This window comes from Scyliorhinus canicula, chromosome 2, assembly GCF_902713615.1.
Source record: "Scyliorhinus canicula chromosome 2, sScyCan1.1, whole genome shotgun sequence".
Classification (NCBI taxonomy): Eukaryota; Metazoa; Chordata; class Chondrichthyes; order Carcharhiniformes; family Scyliorhinidae; genus Scyliorhinus; species Scyliorhinus canicula.
Window position 1 is genome coordinate 54,154,564 of NC_052147.1, and position 22,773 is coordinate 54,177,336.

At 44.8% G+C, this 22,773-nt stretch overlaps 2 protein-coding genes across 3 annotated transcripts in view; one reads left to right on the top strand and one right to left on the bottom strand.

Annotated features, from left to right (window-relative positions):
• The window catches only part of LOC119953876 (lysophosphatidylserine lipase ABHD12-like), a 53,798-nt gene extending 36,779 nt beyond the window's left edge, over nucleotides 1-17,019 (top strand). The window contains exons 11-13 of the mRNA XM_038778489.1: nucleotides 5,998-6,076; nucleotides 6,787-6,911; nucleotides 16,844-17,019. Of these exons, the coding sequence (XP_038634417.1) occupies nucleotides 5,998-6,076; nucleotides 6,787-6,911; nucleotides 16,844-16,874 (235 nt within the window). The 3' untranslated portion in view covers nucleotides 16,875-17,019. The remainder of the gene's footprint in view (nucleotides 1-5,997; nucleotides 6,077-6,786; nucleotides 6,912-16,843) is intronic.
• A 4,383-nt stretch (nucleotides 17,020-21,402) lies between these two features.
• pygl (phosphorylase, glycogen, liver) overlaps nucleotides 21,403-22,773 on the bottom strand; it is a 219,914-nt gene continuing 218,543 nt past the window's right edge. Inside the window, exon 20 of one of the 2 annotated variants that reach the window (XM_038778436.1) lies at nucleotides 21,403-21,890. In XM_038778436.1, coding sequence (XP_038634364.1) covers nucleotides 21,738-21,890 — 153 coding nt within the window. In that variant the 3' untranslated portion in view covers nucleotides 21,403-21,737. The remainder of the gene's footprint in view (nucleotides 21,891-22,773) is intronic. The other variant, XM_038778465.1, reaches the window with a different exon arrangement.

A 22,773-nucleotide genomic window follows, 5' to 3' on the forward strand; every position in this document is an offset into this window, starting at 1 on the left:
GACGTCACCCGCACATGCGCAGGTTGCCGTCTTCCCCTCCGCCGCCCCGCAAGACATGGAGGATTGATCTTGCAGGGCGGCGGAGGGAAAAGAGTGCGTCTTTCAGAGACGCCGGCCCGACGATCGGTGGGCACCCCCCTGGTGCTCCATCCTTCCTCCACCCCCCACACGCAGCGGTTGCGCGCTGTTCACGCCGGCAGCGACCAGGTGTGGTTGGCGCCGGCGTGAACCGGTCAGATTAGGCAGGCCGCTCGGGCCATTCGGGCTGGAGAATCGCCTCTCGACCGGAGCGGCGATTCTCTGAGCGGATGTCACAAAACGCGACACGCCGTTTTGGGGGGGGGGGGGGGGGGGGTGGGAGAATCACATGCGGGTGCCAGGGCGGCGTGGCGTGAATCGCCCGGCAATCCCGCGATTCTCTCACCCGGCGTGGGGGTCGGAGAATCGCGCCCATGGTGTGTGATTGAGGTGAGGAGGTGGGCTGCTGTTAGAGACAAGGAATGCACAGGCGGGAGGCTGACAAAGACAAGGGGAGCAATGTAGAAGGAGAGCTGTGCAAGACGGCAGGGGATGGGCAAGGCAGACGACCAAGGAGGTGGATGAGGGTGACGAGCAATAGAAGGCAGAGGGAAGGGGTTGCTTATAGGAACCAGAGTATGGAGTATTTTAGTCGTCTTTAGAGATGGGAACTATGTTAAGGCCCCCGTTTTAGTTCAGAGTTGCAGATATTTCTTCTGCGAAATGAAAAGGAGTCACGGATCTAGAAAGTTCAAAGGCTATGGAGACCTCGCAGTCTGAAGTCAGAGAAAAGAGACAGTGCAGATGAGCAGCAGGAGAAATCATTGAGAGCATGGTGTACCCCAGACTGCAGGGAGGGGCAACGGCCGTGTGCTCCACAGTAACAATGCACAGCTTGGCTGTCCTATAGCTGATATCCCTGGGCTTGGCCGGCTCTGTACAGAGATGCAGAGGGAATGGTGATGGTCACTGGGGGTATGTGAAGCTCTGCGGTGGGGGGGTCACCTCTGTATGTAACGGTGCACCACAGCCTCTAGATGGGGTGGGTAGATTTCCACATGGGCCATGGGTGATGAGCTTGGGGCAGGGGGGGGGAAAGAGTTGGAATGTTGAATGCTCTGATCTTCGGGTAAGCGTTCCACAAGGCGGCCTTCTGGACGCGCGACAATGCAGAATCGCTGAGCAGAAACGTATAGCCAAGTTCTGCACACATGAGTACGGCCACAACTGGGATCTTGGATTCATGTCGCATTACATTCACCCCCCACCATCTGGCCTGGGCTTGCGAAATCTTTCCAACTGTCCTGGCTTGAGACAATTTACACCTCTTTAACCTGTGATCATCCCTCTTTCCAGTTGCTCCGTCTGGACCTGCAAAGACTTAATTACCTGCAAAGACTCGCATTCAAAGTATCGTCTTGCATCTTTGACTTTGTCTATATATATGTTTCTGGAACCCACCTCTTCATTCACCTGAGGAAGGAGAAGTGCTCCGAAAGCCAGTGATTCAAAACAAACCTGTTGGACTTTAACCTGGTATTGTAAGACTTCTTACTGTGCTCACCCCAGTCCAACGTCGGCATCTCCACATCATGGTTAAAGTAATAGGCAGAACTCTATATTCACCTCAAAGTTTCAACATTGACAAAGTGGAAGGTAGGAATACAGTCTTGGAGAGTGAAGGTAATAATGAAGGGGGAACAGCTGCATCATTTCTGCCATCCCATCAGTGAAGGGCAGGCACAGGCTATCAATTAATGCCATTCACCACTGGTCAACGGATTCCCCTCATTGACCATGAGCAATTGAAAGGCCATTGGTGTGTCACTTCAATGAACGGTGTGCAATCCACTTTAGTTTAATAATTTCATTCACAACGTATTACTCCCACGTGGCTCCAGATGCCACTTCTCTGGAATAGAATGTTGGTCGTCTCTTTGTAGGTGCTAGCGTCTCTGGGGTAAGGATGCATCAGGCACAATGCAAGCAAGGCACCCAAAACTGTGCAGCCCCACATCTTTCATAGGTCTCTCAATCGCAGTTTTCCTTTCTGGAAACTTTAGCCATATTGTCTGATTTTTTTTTCAATGGAGAAGGCAAAATTGTGAATGGTTCCAGCACTCAATGCTGCATTGCTTTTGAGTCCTCATTCAATGTAGGAAGTTAAGGAGGGAGAGGCATTCCGTGGGCAGCCTAGCAGGAGGTAGCGCCTGGGGGACATGGCCAGAGGGAGCCTGAGCATGAACGTGGGGCTGAGGAGATCTAGGTAGTGGAGGTGTCTCATCACACCAAGGGTTTACCGTCAAAGAATCTCCAACCTACAGATGAGTGAAAGTCCATGTTGGGCACAGCTGGGGTTACCTAAAAACCTTTGTAAATCACATTTGCCGCATTCTTCATGAAGACCTGATGCCATGTGGGGTTGGAGGTTTCCACCAACAATGGCCTTGAACGTGCAGCAGTAGTCATTTTCTTTGTGTCTGGGTTTTTGCAGTGCTCAACAGGGGCCTGTGCGGCATCTCTCAGTTGGCAATATATTGCTGCATAAAAGAGATCACCAATGTCCTTTACAGGAAGGCCCATCATTCTGTCAGGTTTGTTCTGGACAAGGATAGCCAAGCTCAAAGCTTTATCAGCTCAGCAGCCATCTCGGGCTTTCTTGGAGTGCAGCATGCAGTAGACTGTACCCGTGTAGCTATACTGGTTCCCTGGCAGCAGCCTGTAAAGTTTGTAAACCACAAGAGCTACCATTCCATTAACATTCAATTAGTGTGTGACCGTTACAAGCACACCCTGCACGTGGGTGCATGGTACTCTGGCAGTTGCCATGAATCTTACATCACCCACAGGTGAATTGAATTGGGATTTCTGTGTGGATGATTTCTGGCGGAAAGGGCTTCCCACTTAAACACTGGCTGATGATCCTGGTGCCTAGTCTCCAGACTGGAGTCGAAGAGAGGTATAATTAAAAAAATTTTTTTTAGAGTACCCAATCATTTTTTTTTCCAATTAAGGGACAATTTAGCATGGCCAATCCACCTACCCTGCACATCTTTTGGTTGTGGGGTTAAACCCACAAAGACACGGGGAGAATGAGCAAACTCCACACGGATTCGAACCTGGGTCCTCAGTGCCACAGTCCCAGTGCTAACCACTGCGTCGGGTGCCGCTCTCGAAGAGCGGTATAATGATGTCCACACCACAACCACCGTAGAGCAGACCGTAGGAAGATGTGATTTTGATGTCTGGACAACTCGGGTGGCTTTCTGCAATATGCACTGGAGAGCATGCAGTTTGCTGTGCCCTTCATGTTCTGGCTCTGCAAAAAGGAGAGGTCCTTGCCGAGGGTGAACCAGATGTGGATAAGAGCTCATTGGAAGATGAAGAAAAGGAGGTGCAGGAAGTCCTGGAAGCTGCTGAGGGACATTATAAGCCTGTTAAGCCATGGAGGAAGGAAGATGTGATACTTAAATTAGCTGATGGGTTCCAGGAGGAGCAAAATTAAGTCGGGTCATCTGGAAACATCCCGCCTAGCCCTCCAAGCCATTTTCTGTTGTCTCAGGATAGCCAAACCATCACTGAGAGGACGAGTCTGCATTCGGATCTCATGATTCGCTCGGATTTGAACTTAACTGTGGTCATCGGTGACCTGCTCATGCGCTACTCTGTCAATTGGAAGTCCACTGAGGAACAACAGCAATGTGAGATCAGGCTTGACACTTTTAATGCCATTTAATGATGCAAACATTGCCGCAACTGAGATGCAGACCATCCTCAGGATCTCATGCTAACGTGCATGTCTTGGGTTCAGATAATAACAGTGAGGAGACCCAGATGCTGTTAGAGTATTATTGCTGATCAGATGCCCTCCACCATTGCTGTCCCTTGAGAAATAAAGGTTAAAAACTTACCCTCATACACTCCTAATAAAGATTTAAACACATCTCCTGGATCCGGAGACTAGTTACACTGAGGTTGATATCACATGAATGTTAATCTTAAAATGGGACACTGACTGAGTGTAAGGATGGTTGAATCTCAAGACAAGAAGATAACATAGAGCAAAACAGTTGACCAGAACATTAACATACCCATCCAATGAGTTTCAGTAAGTGCAATGTATTTACAGTGACAGCACACCTGTGAACCATTTTTAATTTTCCCAACCCTGCCACTCTACTTTGGTGCAGCCCTGACACCTGCTGCAGAGATGGAGGCAGCCTGCTGACTGCTATGTCCTGATGTATTGATGACCTTGGCAGACGTCCTCTGGTGGCCTAAACCCTAAAGGGCCCTGGTCTCACGAGGGTTTTCTACACAGGGGCTGAAACAAACCCCCTCAGCTGCTTTCACTACTAGAGTTGGCACGGGAACAGGCAGAGGGGACTCTTACACACCCTTGATGTGTTCTGAGAGGAGGCTCTAGGAGTGTCTGGCTGGCGCTCATCCTTCCTAGAGATGCCAGAGGTCCGTGGCCTGACTCCTGCAGGAGATAGGGCACCTGAAGGGAGGTCAAAATGCCTCATCTGCATGTCGCCTACATCGTGATAATATCCACCAGGGTGTGTGGCCATGGAGTGCAGAGTCAGGCGCAAATTTGGCAAGATCCTGGTTCGATTCCCGTCTTGGGTCACTATCTGTGCAGAGTCTGCACGTTCTCCCCATGTCTGCGTGGGTTTCCACCCACACAAGATTTGCAGGTTAAGTGGATTGGCCATGATAAATTGCCCTTAGTGTCCAAAAAGGTTGGGTGGGGTTACTAAGATACGGGGATAGGGTGGAGGCGTGGGCATAAGAGGGGTGCTCATTCCAAGGGCCAGTGCAAACTCAATTGGCCGAATGGCCTCCTTCTGCACTGTAAATTCTATGATCTATCACCAAGGTCACCGTGGTGGTCACCAACCTTTCCAAGGTGGCCTTGAGACATTTGCATGTTGGATCCACAACATCAGACAGTTCGTGGATGGACTGCTCCATCTAATGTAGTCTCTTGAGTGACTGTTGAATCTCTACCTTGTGTGCTGTTGTGTATTGACCAATCCATCTACCCTGCACTGCACGTCTTTTGGTTGTGGGGGCGAAACCCACGCAAACACGGGGAGAATGTGCAAACTTCACACGGACAGTGACCCAGAGCCGGGATCGAACCTTGGACCTCGGTGCCGTGAGGCAACAGTGCTAAGCACTGCACCACTGTACTGCCCAAAAATACCCATCTTTGGTATATAGCCCTCTTGTACAATTCTACATATTATGTAAAATTGTCATGTGAGAGAAACTTTAAGAACTGAGTGTTTATTAACTAGCTGTAGTGGATGTACCTTTAAGAAATTAGTGTTTATCCAATAGCTGCAGTGATGTCAGAGTGTGGGTGGAGCTGGACTGTCTGTCTTTCGCTTTGGACTGGCAGCTACAGTGGGTTTAGTTTAGTTTTGAGAGATGAATAGCTGCAGACAAAACAAGCAGCTGCATAAGGATCTCTCTCTGCAATCTAAAGACTGTCTCCAGATCATTTGAGGATTTCAAAGTGATAACTTCTCTCAGTAGAGAATTTAAACCTGATCTCTGTGTTAAAGAGGATATTTTTCTTATGGATGTTGTAAGGAAAGATTAAGGGTTACTTATAGAGTGCTGTATTCTTTGGGGGAGTGTTTTAGTTGATGGTTGCTAAGATGTTTACTGTGTGTGTTTAAAAATGTTAATGATATTAATAGAATAAACATTTTTTTTGTTTACAAAATACTTTTAGCTCTCTGTTGCACCACACTTGTAAAGTAGGCCCATGGGCTCCCCATAACCAAAATCTATTCCAAGTTATGAGTTAGGTGAACGCCATGATACACTTTGAGGTTCTCTAAACCCTGGCCCGTAAAACAACATCAAATGTTTTTGTGTAAATTTGTGTATGTGATACTTGTTATGAATGTATTCTGCTTCTTTGCTTTATTCCAATCAGTCAAATTTATCTTTTCACTTAAGTCTGCAGTCAATTTCTACTCCTGTGTTGATTCTGCATGCTGAAGATGATGACATCGTACCATTTGAGTTGGGCAAAAAGGTACATGTAATGACTTCTTCCACTAATGCAGGCTGCAGTTTGTTTTGACATTCAATTGCATTTCCCCATCATAGGTTTCATTCCTAAATTATTAAGGTTTTCACTTCAGCCAACCTGTCCAGGAGTCTGTTCCATTTGCAGTCATTTTGATAGTTTTTAATTTAACTTTAGCTAGTTTGAACTTGAACACCTTTTAATCCTCTGATCATGGTATAATTTGAAGTAATATTCCAGACTTATCTTTTATGTAATATTTCCTATCTTCTTGTACACCCTCTCAGATTCTCTCCCCGTTTCCTTTGGAAAAAAAAAGACAAACTTGTATTTCTTAAGCAATTTCATATCCTCACGGCATCCCAAAATGATTTGCAATTTTAATTCCCTACATGGTGCCGTTGTGAATGCACAGTCATCATCGCTAGGACTGCAGTAGTTCAAGGAAAGGAAATCTACCACCATCGCCTCGGGGCAGCTGGAGATCGGCAATAAATATGTCTTTGACAGCATTACCTGCAACCCAAATATAGCATGATTGTTATGCATTAGGACCATAATGATAAAAATTGTGAATTCTGTATTTTACCAGTACAACATGAAATAGAAAGAGAAGGATGGGCTTCGAAGCAATGCTTCCTGAAAAGCAGTTTCCAATCATTTGGAGTCTACAAATGTCTCATTCTTTTCTGTTCTTTTTTCCATAATTTATACAGCTCTATGAAAGTCTGCTAGATTCACCGATGTTGAGAAGACAAGTCATTTTTGTTGCATTTCCTGAATTTCTTGGATACAAGCATAACAACATTTACAAGGACCCAGAATTGCCAGATATAATAAAGTAAGCTTTTACTTCAGTTAGTCATTAAGGAAATAAGGATGTGGTATTTCAAGTAGTGAAACTTAATATAGAAATATGATTTCTAAAGAATTATCTTTGTGGCAAGATGGTGGAATGCAACAATTAGAGACTAGAGACGCTGTGATTGTTCGCCATGGTGCAGAGTTTGTCAAGGGGAGATTTATATGAAGGTCAGGAATAGATCACACAACCCATTGAACCTACTCTACCATTCAAAATTATTCTGGGCTTCAACTCCATTTTCCTGCCTGCTCTCCATATCCCTTAATTCTCTTTTGAAACCAAAAATGTGTATATCCCAGCTTTAAATATATTCAATGATGGAGCATCCATAACCCTCTGAGGCAGAGAATTCCAAAGATTAACAACCCCTTGAATGAAGTCATTTCTCCTCATCTCAGTCCTAAATGATTGACCCTTTATCCTGAGACTGTTGCCCCCATGTTTTAGATTCCTGACCAGTGGAAACAATCTCTCAGCATCTGCCCCGTCGAGTCCCTTCAAAATTTTGTAGGTCTCAATGAGATTGCGTCCCATCCTTCTAAACTCCAGACAGGACAGGCCCAATTTACTCAGTCTCTCATCATTGGGCAATCCCCTCATCCCAGGGATCAATTTAGTGAATGTTCACTATACCTTCCTAAATGTGGAGACCCCAAAACTGCAAACAGTACTCAAGTTGCAGTGTCACCACAATCTGTACAAAATGTAGCAGCTTCTTTAATCTTGTACATCTGTTGCAATAAAGGCCAACATGCTATTTGCCTTCCTTAACTGAGGTATTAAAGTTTTTCATAGAGCAGATAGGGTGAAACTTCCTCCTGACAGAAGAATTGCTAACCAGAGGACACAGATTTAAGATAACTGGTAAAAGAACCAAAGGAAGGTGAGAACCTTTTTGGGATGCAGAGTTGTTACAAGCTGGAATTTGTTACCAGAAGAGCTGTTAGAAGCTGATTCAATAATAACTTTGAAAAGGGAATTGGATAAGGATGTGAAAAGAAAAAAACACGTATGGGGAAAGAATGGGACAACTTGTATAGTTGTTTCAAAATGCCACTATAGCATTTGAACAAAATGGAGGCATCCTTGCTATAAGATTTAATGAATCTGTATTATCCATGGAATTGTGCAGAGAAAAAATTCCTAATGTAGGCAACAGTTCCACAATAGGAAGGATTTGGAAAGGGTGCAAAGGAGATTTACCAGGATGCTACCTGGATTGGTGGGTAGGTCTTATGAGGAAAGGTTGAGGGAGCTAGGGCTTTTCTCATTGGAGCGAAGGAGGATGCAAGGTGACTTAATTGAGGCGTATAAGGTGATGAGAGGGATAGATATAGTAGACGTTAGCGACATTTTCCTTGGGTGGATTATCTGTTAAAAGGGGGCATAACTATAAGGTTCATGGTGGAGTTGGACACTTTAAGTACTTTCAGGCGGTTATTGGATAGGCATAAGGCGTGCACTAGAATGATTGGGAGCAAGTTGATTTGATCTTAGTTTCAGACTAGTTTGGCACAGCATCGTGGGCCAAAGGTCCTGTACTGTGTTGTACAGTTCTAGGTTCTATAAGCTGGGGCCCAATATTGCTGATATTCATTTATCAGCCTGCCATAATATTGCATCTTTTTTTTAAAGTTTCAGACTATATGAAGAGAGGAATCCTTTCAATTGAAAGTATTCTTCGTCATCTCAAAAAAAACCTTTCTCCCCTTTAAGTCCTATTTACAAATATAGAATTATTTCTTATTTAAAGATGATCATTCACTTACTCTGATCGTGGTTAAGATTCAGGTATCTTTAAAAGATTTTTTGTCCTAAAAATGTAAATTAACTTTCAGCACCATACCCAAGGACTCCAGGATTAGCTGTTTTAGAATTGAGTTCTCCTGTAATAAACATAAGCTTCAGTCTGCCAATGTGCTCAGGTCAAATGAATAATACATTTCATAGTTTCAATGCTTTTAAATCAGCCTGTGCAATATTACATTTAACAATCGTTTTCAGATTCATGTGTCAAATCTTTGATGCCACTTCTTTGATTATGATTTTGCACTTTAGAAATAACATAACTTTGTTTGTATTGCAGGTTTATTGAATTAGAATGATTTGCTGGGAAAATCAAATAACAAGGATTGTTTAAGGAATGTTTCCTATAAGCTTTTGCTGGCTAGACACAAGTTAGTCTTTTAAGGCAGTGTTCTTCAAACTTTTTTTCCGGGGACCCATTTTTACCAACCGGCCAACCTGCGCGACCCACGCCGGCCGACCCGCGCGACCCCCGCCAGCTGACCGACCCGCGCCGGCCGACCCATGCGACCCACCATTTTCTCTAACCTTGTTTGCTGCTGACAAAAATGGAGGAAATGTTTTGGGTCCCTTTGGCCCTCGTAGACGCACCTCCAATGCAACCTGTTGGATGAAGGTGAAGCTTTCTGGTGCCGGAAAGTATGGAGTCTCCATCTGTCCAAAGTTCTGAATTTTTTTCCTGTAAAGTTTTATCAAATAAACCCGCCCCCCCCCCCCCCCCGCTGAACTTGTAAAGAAAATAAAATAAAATAAAATGAGTAAAATAAATGAAAAAAATGAGTAAAACCCCCCTCAAACTTATAAAATGAATAAAATAAATGAAAAAAATTAAAACGAAATGAATAAAAATCACTACAGAACTTATAAAACAAAAAGCTGCAACCGTTTAATAAAATAGCGGCCGCACTGCGCATGCGCGCCGATCATCGTGCACGCATGCGCAATGCTGCCAAATTTTCTTTTTAACATGTTCCTGGCTGCTTGCAGCCGGCGATATGAAAATCCGGCTGCTGCGCTGGGATTTGCGAGATGGGGAGTGCCGCGGACACGGCTCTGCAACCCTCCCGACACCTGCCCGAACCCACCCGTGGGTCGCGCCCTCGACTTTGAAGAACACTGCTTTAAGTTACCGCGTTGCTTGGCTGTGCAAGAAAAAATTAAAGGGACCATGTATTTAAAGAAATTGCCTGCACACTCCAAAGAAAATAGAGGAATATTGCTCTAATGTAATAAAATGGCTCTGGACGAGATTAACCCTGTATGGTACTGGAAAAACAATTGAGGCAAAATTGTCTTAATAGATAGGGATCCAGTAATAATCTGGTCACACTTTGTCAGTTGTATGAGAGAGAAAATCAAGTTTTTAGCCTGTAAAAATAGAGAAATCAATTATTTATTTTCTGCAGTGTGTTAAAGCTAGAGTTAAAATGGAACCTGACCAGGTGCAACCGCAACCTTTTAGTCTGCAAGGAACAGGACTCATTTTTGTTTTTCAAATCACTCCGGTTGAAGGAATATTGTTCTTGGTGCTAATTAAATTAATTCAAACACATCAAAGTTGGATCAGGATCAGGAAACATGATACCTTCAGCGAGAATAATATTTCCTGATTTCCCCCACCCCTTGTCGGTGATGCCACAAGTTCACACACACAAATGGCATGTACCTCATTTGGATATATTTCCATCAATTTCAATGTTATTAATGTGCTTTCCACCGCATGATCTCCCTCACTAAATATTCATTTATATTAAGGAGGAGTGGGGGTGGGGGGGGGGGAGTGACATGTTTGGGCAGTGCCCAGGCGCCGCCCACGGCAAATGATCTGGGGGCCCGGGTTCGGATCCTACCTCGGCAGATGGTGAAATTTAAACTCAGTAAAAATATCTGGATACAAAAGTCTAATGATGACACTATGAAATCATTGTCAATTGTTGTAAAAGCCCATCTAGTTCACTCATGCCCTTTAGAGAACAAAATCTGCTATCCTTACCTGGTCTGGCCTACGTATGACTCCAGTTCCACAGCAATGTGGCTGACTCTTAAACGCCCCAAAAAGTAATGAAACGGGACGAACCACCCGGCATTGACCCAGGCACCGGAAACGACAATGGCAAACCCAGCCCTGTCGATCCTGAAAAGTTCTCTTTACTAACATCTGGGGGCTTGTGCCAGGAGCTGTCTCACAAACTAGTCAAGCAACAGCCTGACATAGTCATACTCACAGAATCATACCTTACAGATAATGTCCCAGATACGACCATCACCTTTCCTGGGTATGTCCTGTCTCAGCTGCGTCAGTACTCCTCCATGTTAAACACCACTTGGAGGACACACTGAGGGTGGCACGGGCACAGAATATGCCGTCAGTGGAGGACTTCAATGTCCATTACCAAGAATGGCTCAGCATTACCACCACAGACCAAGCTGGTCAGGTCCTAAAGGACATAGTTGTTAGACTGGGACTGCAGCAGGTGGTAAGGAAACCAGCAAGAGGGAAAAATGTACTTCAGATTTATAAATGTTTTTTTATTGGATTTTTGAACAGTATATTTTGCCAGCATCCGTTTGTGCCGGCGAGGCACTTCCGGAGGGCAATCCTTGAATGGGTCTGATGCTGGTGTTGCCCCTCGCTTCTCCCAGCCGGATTTCGCCGCCGTTGTCTTCTCGTGCACGCTGCCGCTTCAGCCGGCCCTCCCGTCCTCCACCTGTAACTCTCCTTTTTCTCTGTTCCTGTGGATGTCAAGTTGGTTAACGTTTCCCTGTAACGCCCCCCCCCCCCCCCCCCCCGGCTCTCCTCTATTGTTCCCTGCCTCTCCCCCCCCCCCCCCCCACCCCCAGGTTCTTGTTAAGTGGACTCTATACCACTTTTAGCTGAGTCTTGCGTAGGTGGAGGTGAAGTTGACCCTATGCAGTGCTTTGCTCCAGAGTTCCCACCCTATCTCAATCCCCAGGTCCTCCTCCCATTTCATTCGCTCCTTCTACCAGTCGGTCGTACATGTTGCTACAGTTTCCTCTCTCTAATATGCTTGCGTCCAGTAACTTTTCCAGTAATGTCTGTAATGGCGGTTGTGGGTAAGTTATTGTCTCCTTTCGTAGGAAGTTTCTGAGTTGCAGGTACCTTAGCTTGTTCCCCCTGGCTAGCTGGAATTTCTCCGTCAGTTCATCCAGTATCACGACCCTGCCGTCGGTGTATAGGTCCCTGACTGTCAATATCCCCTCGTCCTGTCTCCACTTTTTGAAGGTGACGTCAGTCAGTGCTGGTGTGAACCTATGGTTGTTACGGATGGGAGCTTCATCCGACATTTTGGTCAGGCCAAATTGCTGCCGTAGTTGGTTCCAGGATTGGAGGGTGGCTATCACCACCGGGCTGCTGGAGTGTTTTTTGGGTGTGGATGGGAATGCCGCCGTGGCGAGGGCCCGGAGGGAGGTCCCCTTACAGGAGGCCTCCTCCGTGCGGACCCACTCGGCTTCTGGCTCCTTGATTCATCCCCTTATTTGCTCGGCCATCGCCGCCTAGTGGTAGAATTGTAGGTTTGGGAGGGCTAGCCCTCCCCTTGATTTTGTTTTTTGTAAGCCTTCTTTGGGATCCTAGCATTCTCTCTTTCCCCCCCCCCCAATCCCCCATCCCATACGAATACCATGATTGGTTTGTCTGATGCTTTGAAAAAGGCCTTGGAGATGTAGATTGGGATAGATCTGAATAGGAAGAGGTACCTGGGCAGTATGTTCATTTTGATTGTCTGGACTTTCCCCACGAGGGAGAGTGGGAGTGTGCTCCATCTTTGCAGGTCCTTTTTTACTTCCTCCGTCAGACTGGTGAGGTTCCATTTGTGGATCCCTTTCCAGTCGTGGGCTATTTGGATCCCCAAGTAGCGGAATTTGAGTCGGGCTTGTTTAAACGGCAGTCCCGTTAGTGCTGCCCCACCTACTTGTGGGTATACCGGGAAGATCTCATGTTGAGTTTGTAGCCCGAGAAGGTGCCAAACACTTTCAGGAGCGCAATGATTCCATCCATGCTGCTTTGTGGGTCCGAGATGTAGAGGAGCAGGTCATCTGCATAGTGTGAGACTCTGTCCTCTCTGCCGCCCCTTCGGATCCCCCTCCAGCTTTTTGACGCTCTGACCGCAATTGCTAGTGGCTCGATCGCCAGGACGAACAGCAACGGGGACAGTGGGCATCCTTGCTGGTGTCCCTGTGCAGCTGGAAGTATCGGGAAAAACATACTTGACCTCATCCTCACCAACCTGCCTGCTGCAGATGCATCTGTCCATAACAGTATCAGTGGAAGTGATAGATCGTACAGTCCTTGTGAAGATAAAATCCCATCTTCACATTGAGGATACCCTTTACCATAGACTTCGAACAGATCAAGCAACTGGGCATCAGTGAGGCGCTGTGGGCCATCAGCAGCAGCAGAATTGTACTCGACTGCAACAATCTTCGACCAGAAGTGCCAAGTGGATGATCAATCTCGGTCTCCTCCGGAGGTCTCCAGCATCTCATGTGTCAGTCTTCAGCCAATACGATTCACTCCAAGTGACATCAAGAAATAGCTGAAGGCACTGGATGCTGCAAAGGCAATAGGTCCTGACAATAGTACTGAAGACTTGTGCTCCAGAAGTTGCTGCACCCCTAGCCAAGCTGTTCCAGTACAGCTACAACACTGGCATCTACCCGACAATGTGGAAAATTGCCCAGGTGTGACCTGTATACAAGAAACAGGACAAATCCAACCCAGCCAAGTACTGCCATATCAGTCTACTCTCCATCATCAGCAAAGTGATGGAAGGAGTCATTAACAGTGCTATCAAGCAGCACTTGCTCAAAAATAAGCTGCTCACAGATGCCTCTGTTTGGTTTCCGCCAGGGTCGCTCAGCTCCTGATCTAATTACAGCATTGGTTCAAACATAGGCTAGAGGTGAGAGTGACTGCCGTTGACATCAAGGCAGCATTTGGCCGAGCATGGCATCGAGGAGCCCTAGCAAAACTGGTCAATGAAAATTGGAAGTAAACTTTCCGCTTGTTGGAGTCATACCTTTTTTAAAAAATAAATAAATAATTTAGAGTACCCAATTAATTTTTTCCAATTAAGGGGCAATTTAGTGTGGCCAATCCACCTAGCCTGCACATCTTTGGGTTGTGGGGGCGAAACACAAGCAAACACGGGGAGAATGTGCAAACTCCACACGGACAGTGACCCAGAGCCAGGATCGAACCTTGGACTTTGGCGCTGTGAGGCAGCAGGGCTAACCCACTGCGCCACCGTGCTATCCTGTTGGAGTCATACCTGATACAAGGAAGATGATTGGTGGTTGGAGGTCAATCATGTCTGCTCCAGGACATCATTGCAGGAGTTCCTGCGGGTAGTGTCTGGTAGGGTAGGGGCTGGTTAAGCACACTGGGTTAAATAGCTGACTTTTAAAGCAGACCAAGGCAGGCCAGCAGCACGGTTCAATTCCCGTTCCAGCCTCCCCGAACAGGCGCCGGAATGTGGCGACTAGGGGCTTTTCACAGTAACTTCATTGACGCCTACTTGTGACAATATGCAATTTTCATTTCATTTCATTTCCTAGGCCCAAACATCTTCAGCAGCTTCATCAATGACATCCTTTCCATCATCAGGTCAGATGTGGGGACGTTCACAGATGTTCAGCACCGTTCACAAATCCTCAGATAATGAAAGACCGTGTCCAAATGCAGCAATATCCATGCTTGGGCTGGCAACTGGCAAGTTACATTTGCGCCACATAGGTGCCAGGCAATGACCATTTCCTATAAGAAAGGATCTAACCATCGCACCCTTGACATTCACTGGCATTGCCACTTCTGAATCCCCCACAATCAACACCCTGGAGGTTACCATTGATCAGAAACTGAAATGGACTAGCCATATTAATACTGTGACTACCAAAAGCATGTCCATCATCTATAAGGCACAAGTCAGGAGTGTATTGGAATACTCTCCTGTTGTCTGGTAGAGTGCAGCTCCAACAACATGCAAGAAACTGGACACCATCCAGGACAAAGCAGCCCTTCTTGATTGCTACCCCGTCCATAAACATTGAATCCCACCACCACCAACAAACAGTGGCAGCCTTGTGTACCATCTACAAGATGCACTGCAGCAATCCGCCAAGGTTCCTTGGGCAGCACCATCTAAACCCATGACCAATACCATCTAGAAGGACAAGAGTAGCAGATACCTGGGAACCCCACCACCTAGAGGTTCCCCTCCAAGTCACTCACTAACCCGACTTGTAAATATATCACTGTTCCTTCACTGTCACTGGGAAACATCCTAGAAGTCCCCCCCCCCCCCCCCCCCCCCCTCCCAACAGCACAGTGGGCGTACTACACCTCAAGGACTGCAGCGGTTCAAGAAGGCAGCTCACCTTCTAAAGGGCAACAAGGCAATGGCAATAAATGCTGGCCTAACCAGCGATGCCCACATCCTGTAAATTAATTTTTTAAAAAATCATCAAAAAACTCACTTAGGTTAGTCAAGCATGATACCATTAGAAATCCATCCTGGCTATCCTTAATCTCCAAACGTAGGAACTAAAGAAGAGGTGCCTTATTTATCTGTGATGGCGAGGATTGCTTTCTGGCAAACATCTGAAGTAGAACAATGTAAAAACAAAATACCACAGATGACAGAAATCTGAAATTAAAACAGAAAATATCGAAGATAGTCAGATCAGGCATCATCTAAGGAGTGAGAAACAGACCTTTTAGTCAGAATAATAAAATGTTCTAACTATTAGGAAGTATGCGCATATGTATTTACAATGGGCATGATCCAATGACCACGCTACCTCCCAAAAAGCAGCTCGCTGTGGTGCAGCTTGGCCGATAAAAGCTGGGAGACCTCGTTCCCGGGATCTACCTGGCTTGCAACACCTCACAAGATCCAACGCGATCTTGCGAGACATTGCAATCACACTTTGTCAAATCTGCATATTAGAGCGAGACAGCTGGACTCGCTCTAATGTGCAGATTCCTGGGGTATCTGAAGCATTGTGATTAATCCCCTTTGCCTTGGAGACCTCAAGTGAGCACTGTTCAGCACTGGTCCCCACAAACGGGATCAGAGGCCCCCAGCTGCATGTCCTTTGGGCAGGGTGGTGCCCTGGCACAGGCAATGCTTGTGGAAACAAAACGGGGCTATGTGCGGCCTCGGTCCTGTGAGCGCCAGGAAACACACAGCGAAGCACGCTCGTTATGGGACTTTGTTCCCATTTAGTAGAATCGAGCACAATGCTTATTCCTCATATTTCTAATTTACTCCTTAGATGTTGACTTGTTGATTTCTTCTTAAGTCCCTCCTAAACTTAAAAGATTACATTGTTTAAACTTCCAGTAATTAATATTTTTGAATATTGTATTCTTCCTTCCCTATGTAGATATTGTTTTCACTACTATAGAAGACAGGCTCACGTTGTCTTAGTACTTGCCTTCATGGAGTTTCCTCTGTAATAATTGGGGCCAGCCATCATCTTAAACTAATCTGTCCAATAGTAGAATAGCTTAGCAGGTGATTCCGATTCTTCAAGCAACTGATGTGTATAAGATTCAGAAAAGTTGATCATGGGAGTATGTTTCAAGTTCAGCAAAGCCATGGATTTGCTGCTGGCAGGATTTCAGGTGATTTCTGTATGCTGTCTTCAGTGCATGCCTTAGCAGCTGGGTGCCTGCTGTTACCAAAAGGGTCTACAGGTTGAATATCCATCCAAATATAGTATTGGATAAAAAATGAATTTGCTATTGCTGCCAATATCATTGGTAACCAATTCTGTACTTATCAGACATCTTCGAGCAATATAGACATTGATTAGACGGCTATAGTTATCGATTAGTCCTTAAAACATAAAATGCAGCTCCGAACAATAAAATGCTTCCTGAAATGCAGCTCACAAAATAGAAAATAAGACAATATATTTAAGAGATGCGCTTCCTGTGTGATGAGGCTGTAATACCAGAAAGTTAAATGAATAAGATTCAGTATAAAGTCTGGTGTTCTGAAATGTGGTGCAGATCATTAACTCTATGTTACAAAGATTGTAGTTGAGTGACCAGATTTTGTTTTTCTCCTTTCCAGAGACTTTGTCAAGGCCATGCACAGATATTGAACGTAATTATGAGCACTGACAATGAGTACTGTTCTGTTGTATGCATTTACAGATTTATTTTGCACATATTGAGACTGCTCATTTCACTAGCTGTAAATAATTGTGTACTGTCATTTGTTTGCATTAAAGCCTAAATAAAACAGCTCTTGGAAGTGTTTTATATGGATAACAATAGGTTATCTTCCAGTTCTAAAACAATTCATCTTGAGTCACTATATTCACCTTGGTCAAGTTATAATTTGGTGAGTGCAACTGCATGGGCAATGTTTAACTTCAATCAACAGGATTCATTTTGCTTCCAGAGATCTACAGCAGAATTTCTCTCTAATGTGATAGTTTACAATGATTATTGGTATGAAATTTAAATCGTGAAGCTGTGAAGTCCAAGACAGTAATTGTTTGTCACTTTTGGGCACTGGGTTAAAAGCTGACCAGACTCCGAGAATGAAAAGTCTTTTTTATCAAAGATTCTCTATCAAGGATTTCCTGTTGCAGCATTGTTGCTACAGTAATAGGCATGGATCGTCGGTAACGGTAGATTACAGTTTGCCATTTTTTGCCATTCATTTGGAAGTACCAATTTAGAGAAAACATAAAGAATCTGTTGTCAAAGGTGGTAAATTCACAAAAGCAGTAGAGAAACTCCTCTTCTGAGATTGGATACAGGCACATTTTTGGGCAGAAGATCTACATTTGGGTATGCTATACCACATGTGGCAGAAGCTGATCACATTTGAGTCCCTTATGTGAAAATGTGTTCTATTCTTTATTTTCAAACAATACAAAAACAACAAAACAGGAGTGGGACCAAAGGATTACACAAGACAAATCTTTTGAAAATTTCAAGATGTAGAGTTCAGGAGGTATGAAAATTTATTTTAACTGTTTATGTAAAACAAGTCTGTATCAAAAGAGTTGCAGTGAAGATTAAATTAATTTTGTATCTCCAGTTTTTCAGTCTATATTATTATATAAAATTAGCTTTAGGAAGACACTATCTGTATTGCCTCCTAATTATTTCCTCTCGTCTGAAGATGACGATTTGTGGAGATTGGCCATGGCGTTAAGAGCCTCTAGGAACTGGAAAGGGCTTGTTCGGGGTTGTGGTTCGGGGTCTCGCTCTACGCAGATGACCTGTTCTTGTACATTTCGGACCCGTTGGAGGGGATGGGGGAAGTAATGCGAATCTTGGGGGATATTGGCAATTTTTCGGGGTATAAATTGAACATGGGGAAAAGCGAGATGTTTGCGATCCATGCAAGAGAAGAGACGGGGAGAGCTGCGCTTAGAATGGTAGGGAACAGCTTTCGATATCTGGGAATCTGGGAGGTACTACAAGTTAAACCTATCCTGGTTGGTAGAACAAATGGAAGGGGACTTTTAAGAGATGGGACATGCTCCCGCTATCACTGGCGGGGAGGGTTCAGACCATGAAAATGACGGTCCTCCCCAGATTTCTGTTTGTCTTTCAGTGCCTCCCCATCTTCATCCCTAAGGCCTTTTTCAAGAGGGCGAATAAGATTATTTTGGGCTTTGTGTGGGCGAATAAAACCCCGCGAATGAAGAAAGTGTTGCTGGAGCGCAGTTGGGAGGAGGGTGGGTTGGCGCTTCCGAACTTCTGCAATTACTACTGGGCGGCTAATATAGCCATGATCAGGAAGTGGGTAGTGGGGGAGGGGTCGGCGTTGGAGCAGATGGAGGCGGTGTCATGTAAAGACACCAGTCTGGGAGCATTGGTAACGGCTCCTCTGCCGTTCTCGCCGGCCCGATACTCCGGTGGTAGTGGCAGCTCTGAGGATCTGGGGCCAGTGCAGGAGATATAAGAGAGTGGAGGGAGCATCAATTTGGACCCTGATTTATAAACACAGGTTTGTACCGGGTAGGCTAGATGGCAGGTTCTGGAGTTGGCAGAGGGCAGGAATTAGAGGGATGGGGGATCTAATTATAGATGGGAGCTTTGTCAGCTTGAAAGCCTTGGAGGATAAATTTAAATTGCCAGCAGGGAATGGTTTTAGGTATTTGCAGGTGCGCGACTTCCTGAGAAAATGGGTGCCGGCCTTTCCGCTGCTGCCGCCACGGGGGATACAGGATAGAGTAGTTTCCAGTACCTGGGTGGGAGAGGGGACGGTATCGGATATTTACCAGGCGTTTTTGGAGGAGGAGGAAACTCCGGTGGAGGAGCTTCAGGGCAAGTGGGAGGACGAGCTAGGTGGAGATAGAGGCGGGTCTATAGGCAGATGCCCTAAGCAGGGTTAATACCTCCACATCGTGTGCCAGGCTTAGCCTGATACAATTTATGGTAGTCCACCGGGCACACATGACAGTTGCTAGGATGAGCAAGTTTTTCGGGGCAGATAGGTGTGCGAGGTGTGAGGGAAGCCCAGTAAATCATGTTCACATGTTTTGGGCATGCCCGAAACTTAGAGGGTTTTGCTGAGGCCATGTCCACGATGCTAAAAACACGGTGCCGAGTCCGGAGGTAGCGATCTTTGGAGTGTCGGAAGATCTGGGAGTTCAGGGGATGAAATATGCTGACGTTCTGGCCATTGCCTCCCTGGTAACCTGGAGACGGATCTTATTAATGTGGAGGGACTCAAAGCCCCCTCCTGGGTAGAGACCTGGGTTAGTGACATGGCTGGGTTTCTCAGTCCTCAGAAAACAAAGTTTGCCTTAAGAGGGTCAATGTTAGGGTTCTCCCGCAGGTGGCAGCCGTTCGTCAACTTTCTCAGGGAAAATTAAAAATGTCAGCAGATGCTGTATTCTGTGGGGGGTTGGGGGGGGGGGGGGGGGTTGTTGTTGTATGGTTGAGGTGTGTGAAAATTGGGCTGGGGTGGGAAATGTTTATTTTACCATGTTGCTGTCATTATTTTTTTAACTGCTATAAAAATTTTCAAATACCTTCATAAAATAAAAATAAAATATGAAAAAAAAGAAAATGTGAACAATTATCCCAATATGTCCTGTCAACATAAAGGACAAATGCAATCCAACCAATTCCGATCCCTTCAATTTATTCTCAATCATGATCCAAGTGATGATGTCAATGACAGAGTTAACAAGCTGCTCTTACTCACCAATAAGCTGCTCAACAATGTTCAGTTGGTTTCCACCAATCTCTCAACTTCAGATCTCACCAAAGCGAACAAATGTGAACAGAAGAGCTGACTTCCAGGGGTAAGGTGAAAGTGATTGCCCTTGATTGAGTGTGGCACCAAAGAACCTTACTAGAATTAAGGGAAATGGAAATTGAGGGGTGTTTTCCACCGGTTGGAGACACACCTCGCATAAAGAAAAATGGTTGAGATTATTGGAGTCCTAATTCAGCTCCAAGATACTGTCCATTTTATCTGTTTGTTTTGGGTGCAAACTGAAAATCTCTCCTGACTATTTCACACGAATTGCCACATGTGTGCTCTGTCTTTTTGGATAGTGTACTGAAAATAACTCCAGTGAGATGAGACCAACTGAGGACTTATGTAGATTTATTTTACATGAAATACTTGAATAAATAGAATACAGTTTTCAGTGAGATTCAATCAATGCACTGCCACTTTGTGGATCATAAAATAACAAAATGTACAACTCTTTCATTATTATAAGCCAAACTCACTCAGAAGTTAGCTGTTCCTCTATTAGAGCTATATGTATTCCTATGTAAACCTGTGATTGCCATCTGACTCTACTTTCAACTCTGGATGCTGAAGATTGACTGGTTACTGCTGATGCTAATACACTTTTGTGTGGGAAAAAATTAACTAACATTGTAGCCCAGACTCAAAAGAGCATAAGATGCAAAAGCTGAGATTTAGGTAGACGGGAGGTGCCAAGGTGAGTACCATTTGTGGGTCAGGATGGAGTAAACAGCCTTGATTTGTCTGCTCAAGTCCTGGGAATGGGACTTGAACCTTATGACTCAGAGATGAGACTGCGACAACCTGAGCCACAACGGACAGAAAAAAGCATGCAGCTGGCTTTAGGAACTTGGTTAGGAGTCTTCTGATGAGAATGAGCAGGATTACTATTCTTAAATTCTGACTCATTCATGATGATGCTGGACAGACAGTCAGATAATATAGTAAACCTGGCTTTGCCAACTTATTTGTTACACCTGAATGGGCATGTTGTGAGGCTGAGTGCTTCTCAACAGAAGCATGGACAATGATTCAACAAGTAGACTACTGAGTATAGACTTAAGAGTGTAAGCAATATAAAAGTTTGCAAACACTTTTGGAACAGAAGACAGCATAGAAATCTGTTGTTCATGACAGGAGATTCAAAATCCAAGGACAGAATGGACATTCAATACATCAGTATTGAAAATTGTCTTATCAAGACAAGGATGATAACCTCAACTGTTTAGCTCCCAGATTCCATTTATATGTGGTGATTGAACAAATAAATAAATACATATTTTAGGTGTCCTTGAATCTAAGCTTGGAAAAATCACCTGAAACTGGTAATAATTGTGCTAATAGTTAACCATCTATTTGTGATGAAAATATGGCATTACCGTGGCAAGTAAAAAAAAAAGTTCATATAGGTAAAGATGTGGTTGGACATCAGTCAACTCTTTTCCACTTTTGAAAATTAAATTGCATTTAGTATAAATATAGAACATTCTTTTATGAGAAGCATGGGCAAAAAATCTGCTCTACAGTATTTTTGTAGAAATTAAGCCCTGTAATTATCAAATATTTCTTAACTGTAAATTACAAACAATATAAGGCATTGTAAAACGTTAAACTCTAAACTTCAGATGCTTTATTTGGTTGAAGTTGCAAAAGGCCAGCCAAAATGCTGCATATTTTATCTCTATGCCTATAATTGTATAAAGTAATGTATTCAAGATTTCACGGTGGAGTTCTAGGATTCCTTTGAATCAGGAGCCGGAATCTTGTAGACTTTGGGTTCAACACCCCAGATATCACGGGCATACTCAGTAATAGCTCGATCACTGGAGAACTTTCCAGAAGAGGCAATATTTTTAATTACTACTTTGGTCCATTCTCTTGGGTTCTGTAAAAATGTACAGGTAGACAAAACATAAAAGTCATGTTTTTTTCCCATCTGATGTATTATCCAATTGTTTACAAAGTTTCACCATTCATACACCTGAACATAGAGCAAACTGATGCATGAAAACATCAGTCCTTCAGATAATTTAATACAGCTCACTTCTCAAGTCCTGCTGACAGGAAAGAGGACAGATGATTTTTATACCTTCATTAAGCTGTCCTGCCCATATTGGATCTACCTGTCATATGTACAGGCCCCGTATTGCAAGGGGATTGAGAAAAGAAAGAGTGTGTCCTGGCCTTTTCATCTCAACTTTCTCCTGTGTTCCTATGTGCTGTTCAAACACATGGACAATAGGGATTACATAGAATCTCGACAGTGCAGGAGACCATTCAGCCCATCGAGTCTACACCAATCCTTCGAAAGACCACCCGACCTAGGCCCAATCCCCCACCCTATTCCAGCATCCCACCCTAAGGGGCAAATTAGCATGGTTAATCCACCTTTGGACTGTGGGAGGAAACCGGAGCACTCAGAGGAAACCCAGGCTGACATGGGGAGAAAGTGTAAACTCCACAGAGGCAGTCACCTGAAGTCGGAATTGAACCCGGATCACCGGCGCTGTGAGGCAGCAGTGCTAACCATTGTGCAAACGTGCCGCGCCGAACCCACCTCAGACAGGTGAGTCTTGGAGACAGGGAGACAGATGCGCTGGAAGAAATCCAAAGAGGACAGAGCAACAGGAAAGTACTTGTTATTCTTCCCTCAACTAACTCTTTATGAATGCGAAACCCTGAAGCTGGCATTCAAGATTACGGGCACAATTTAACCATCGGATTACATCCGGCATGGATCAGCGCATGCCAGGTGAATAGCGGGCCCG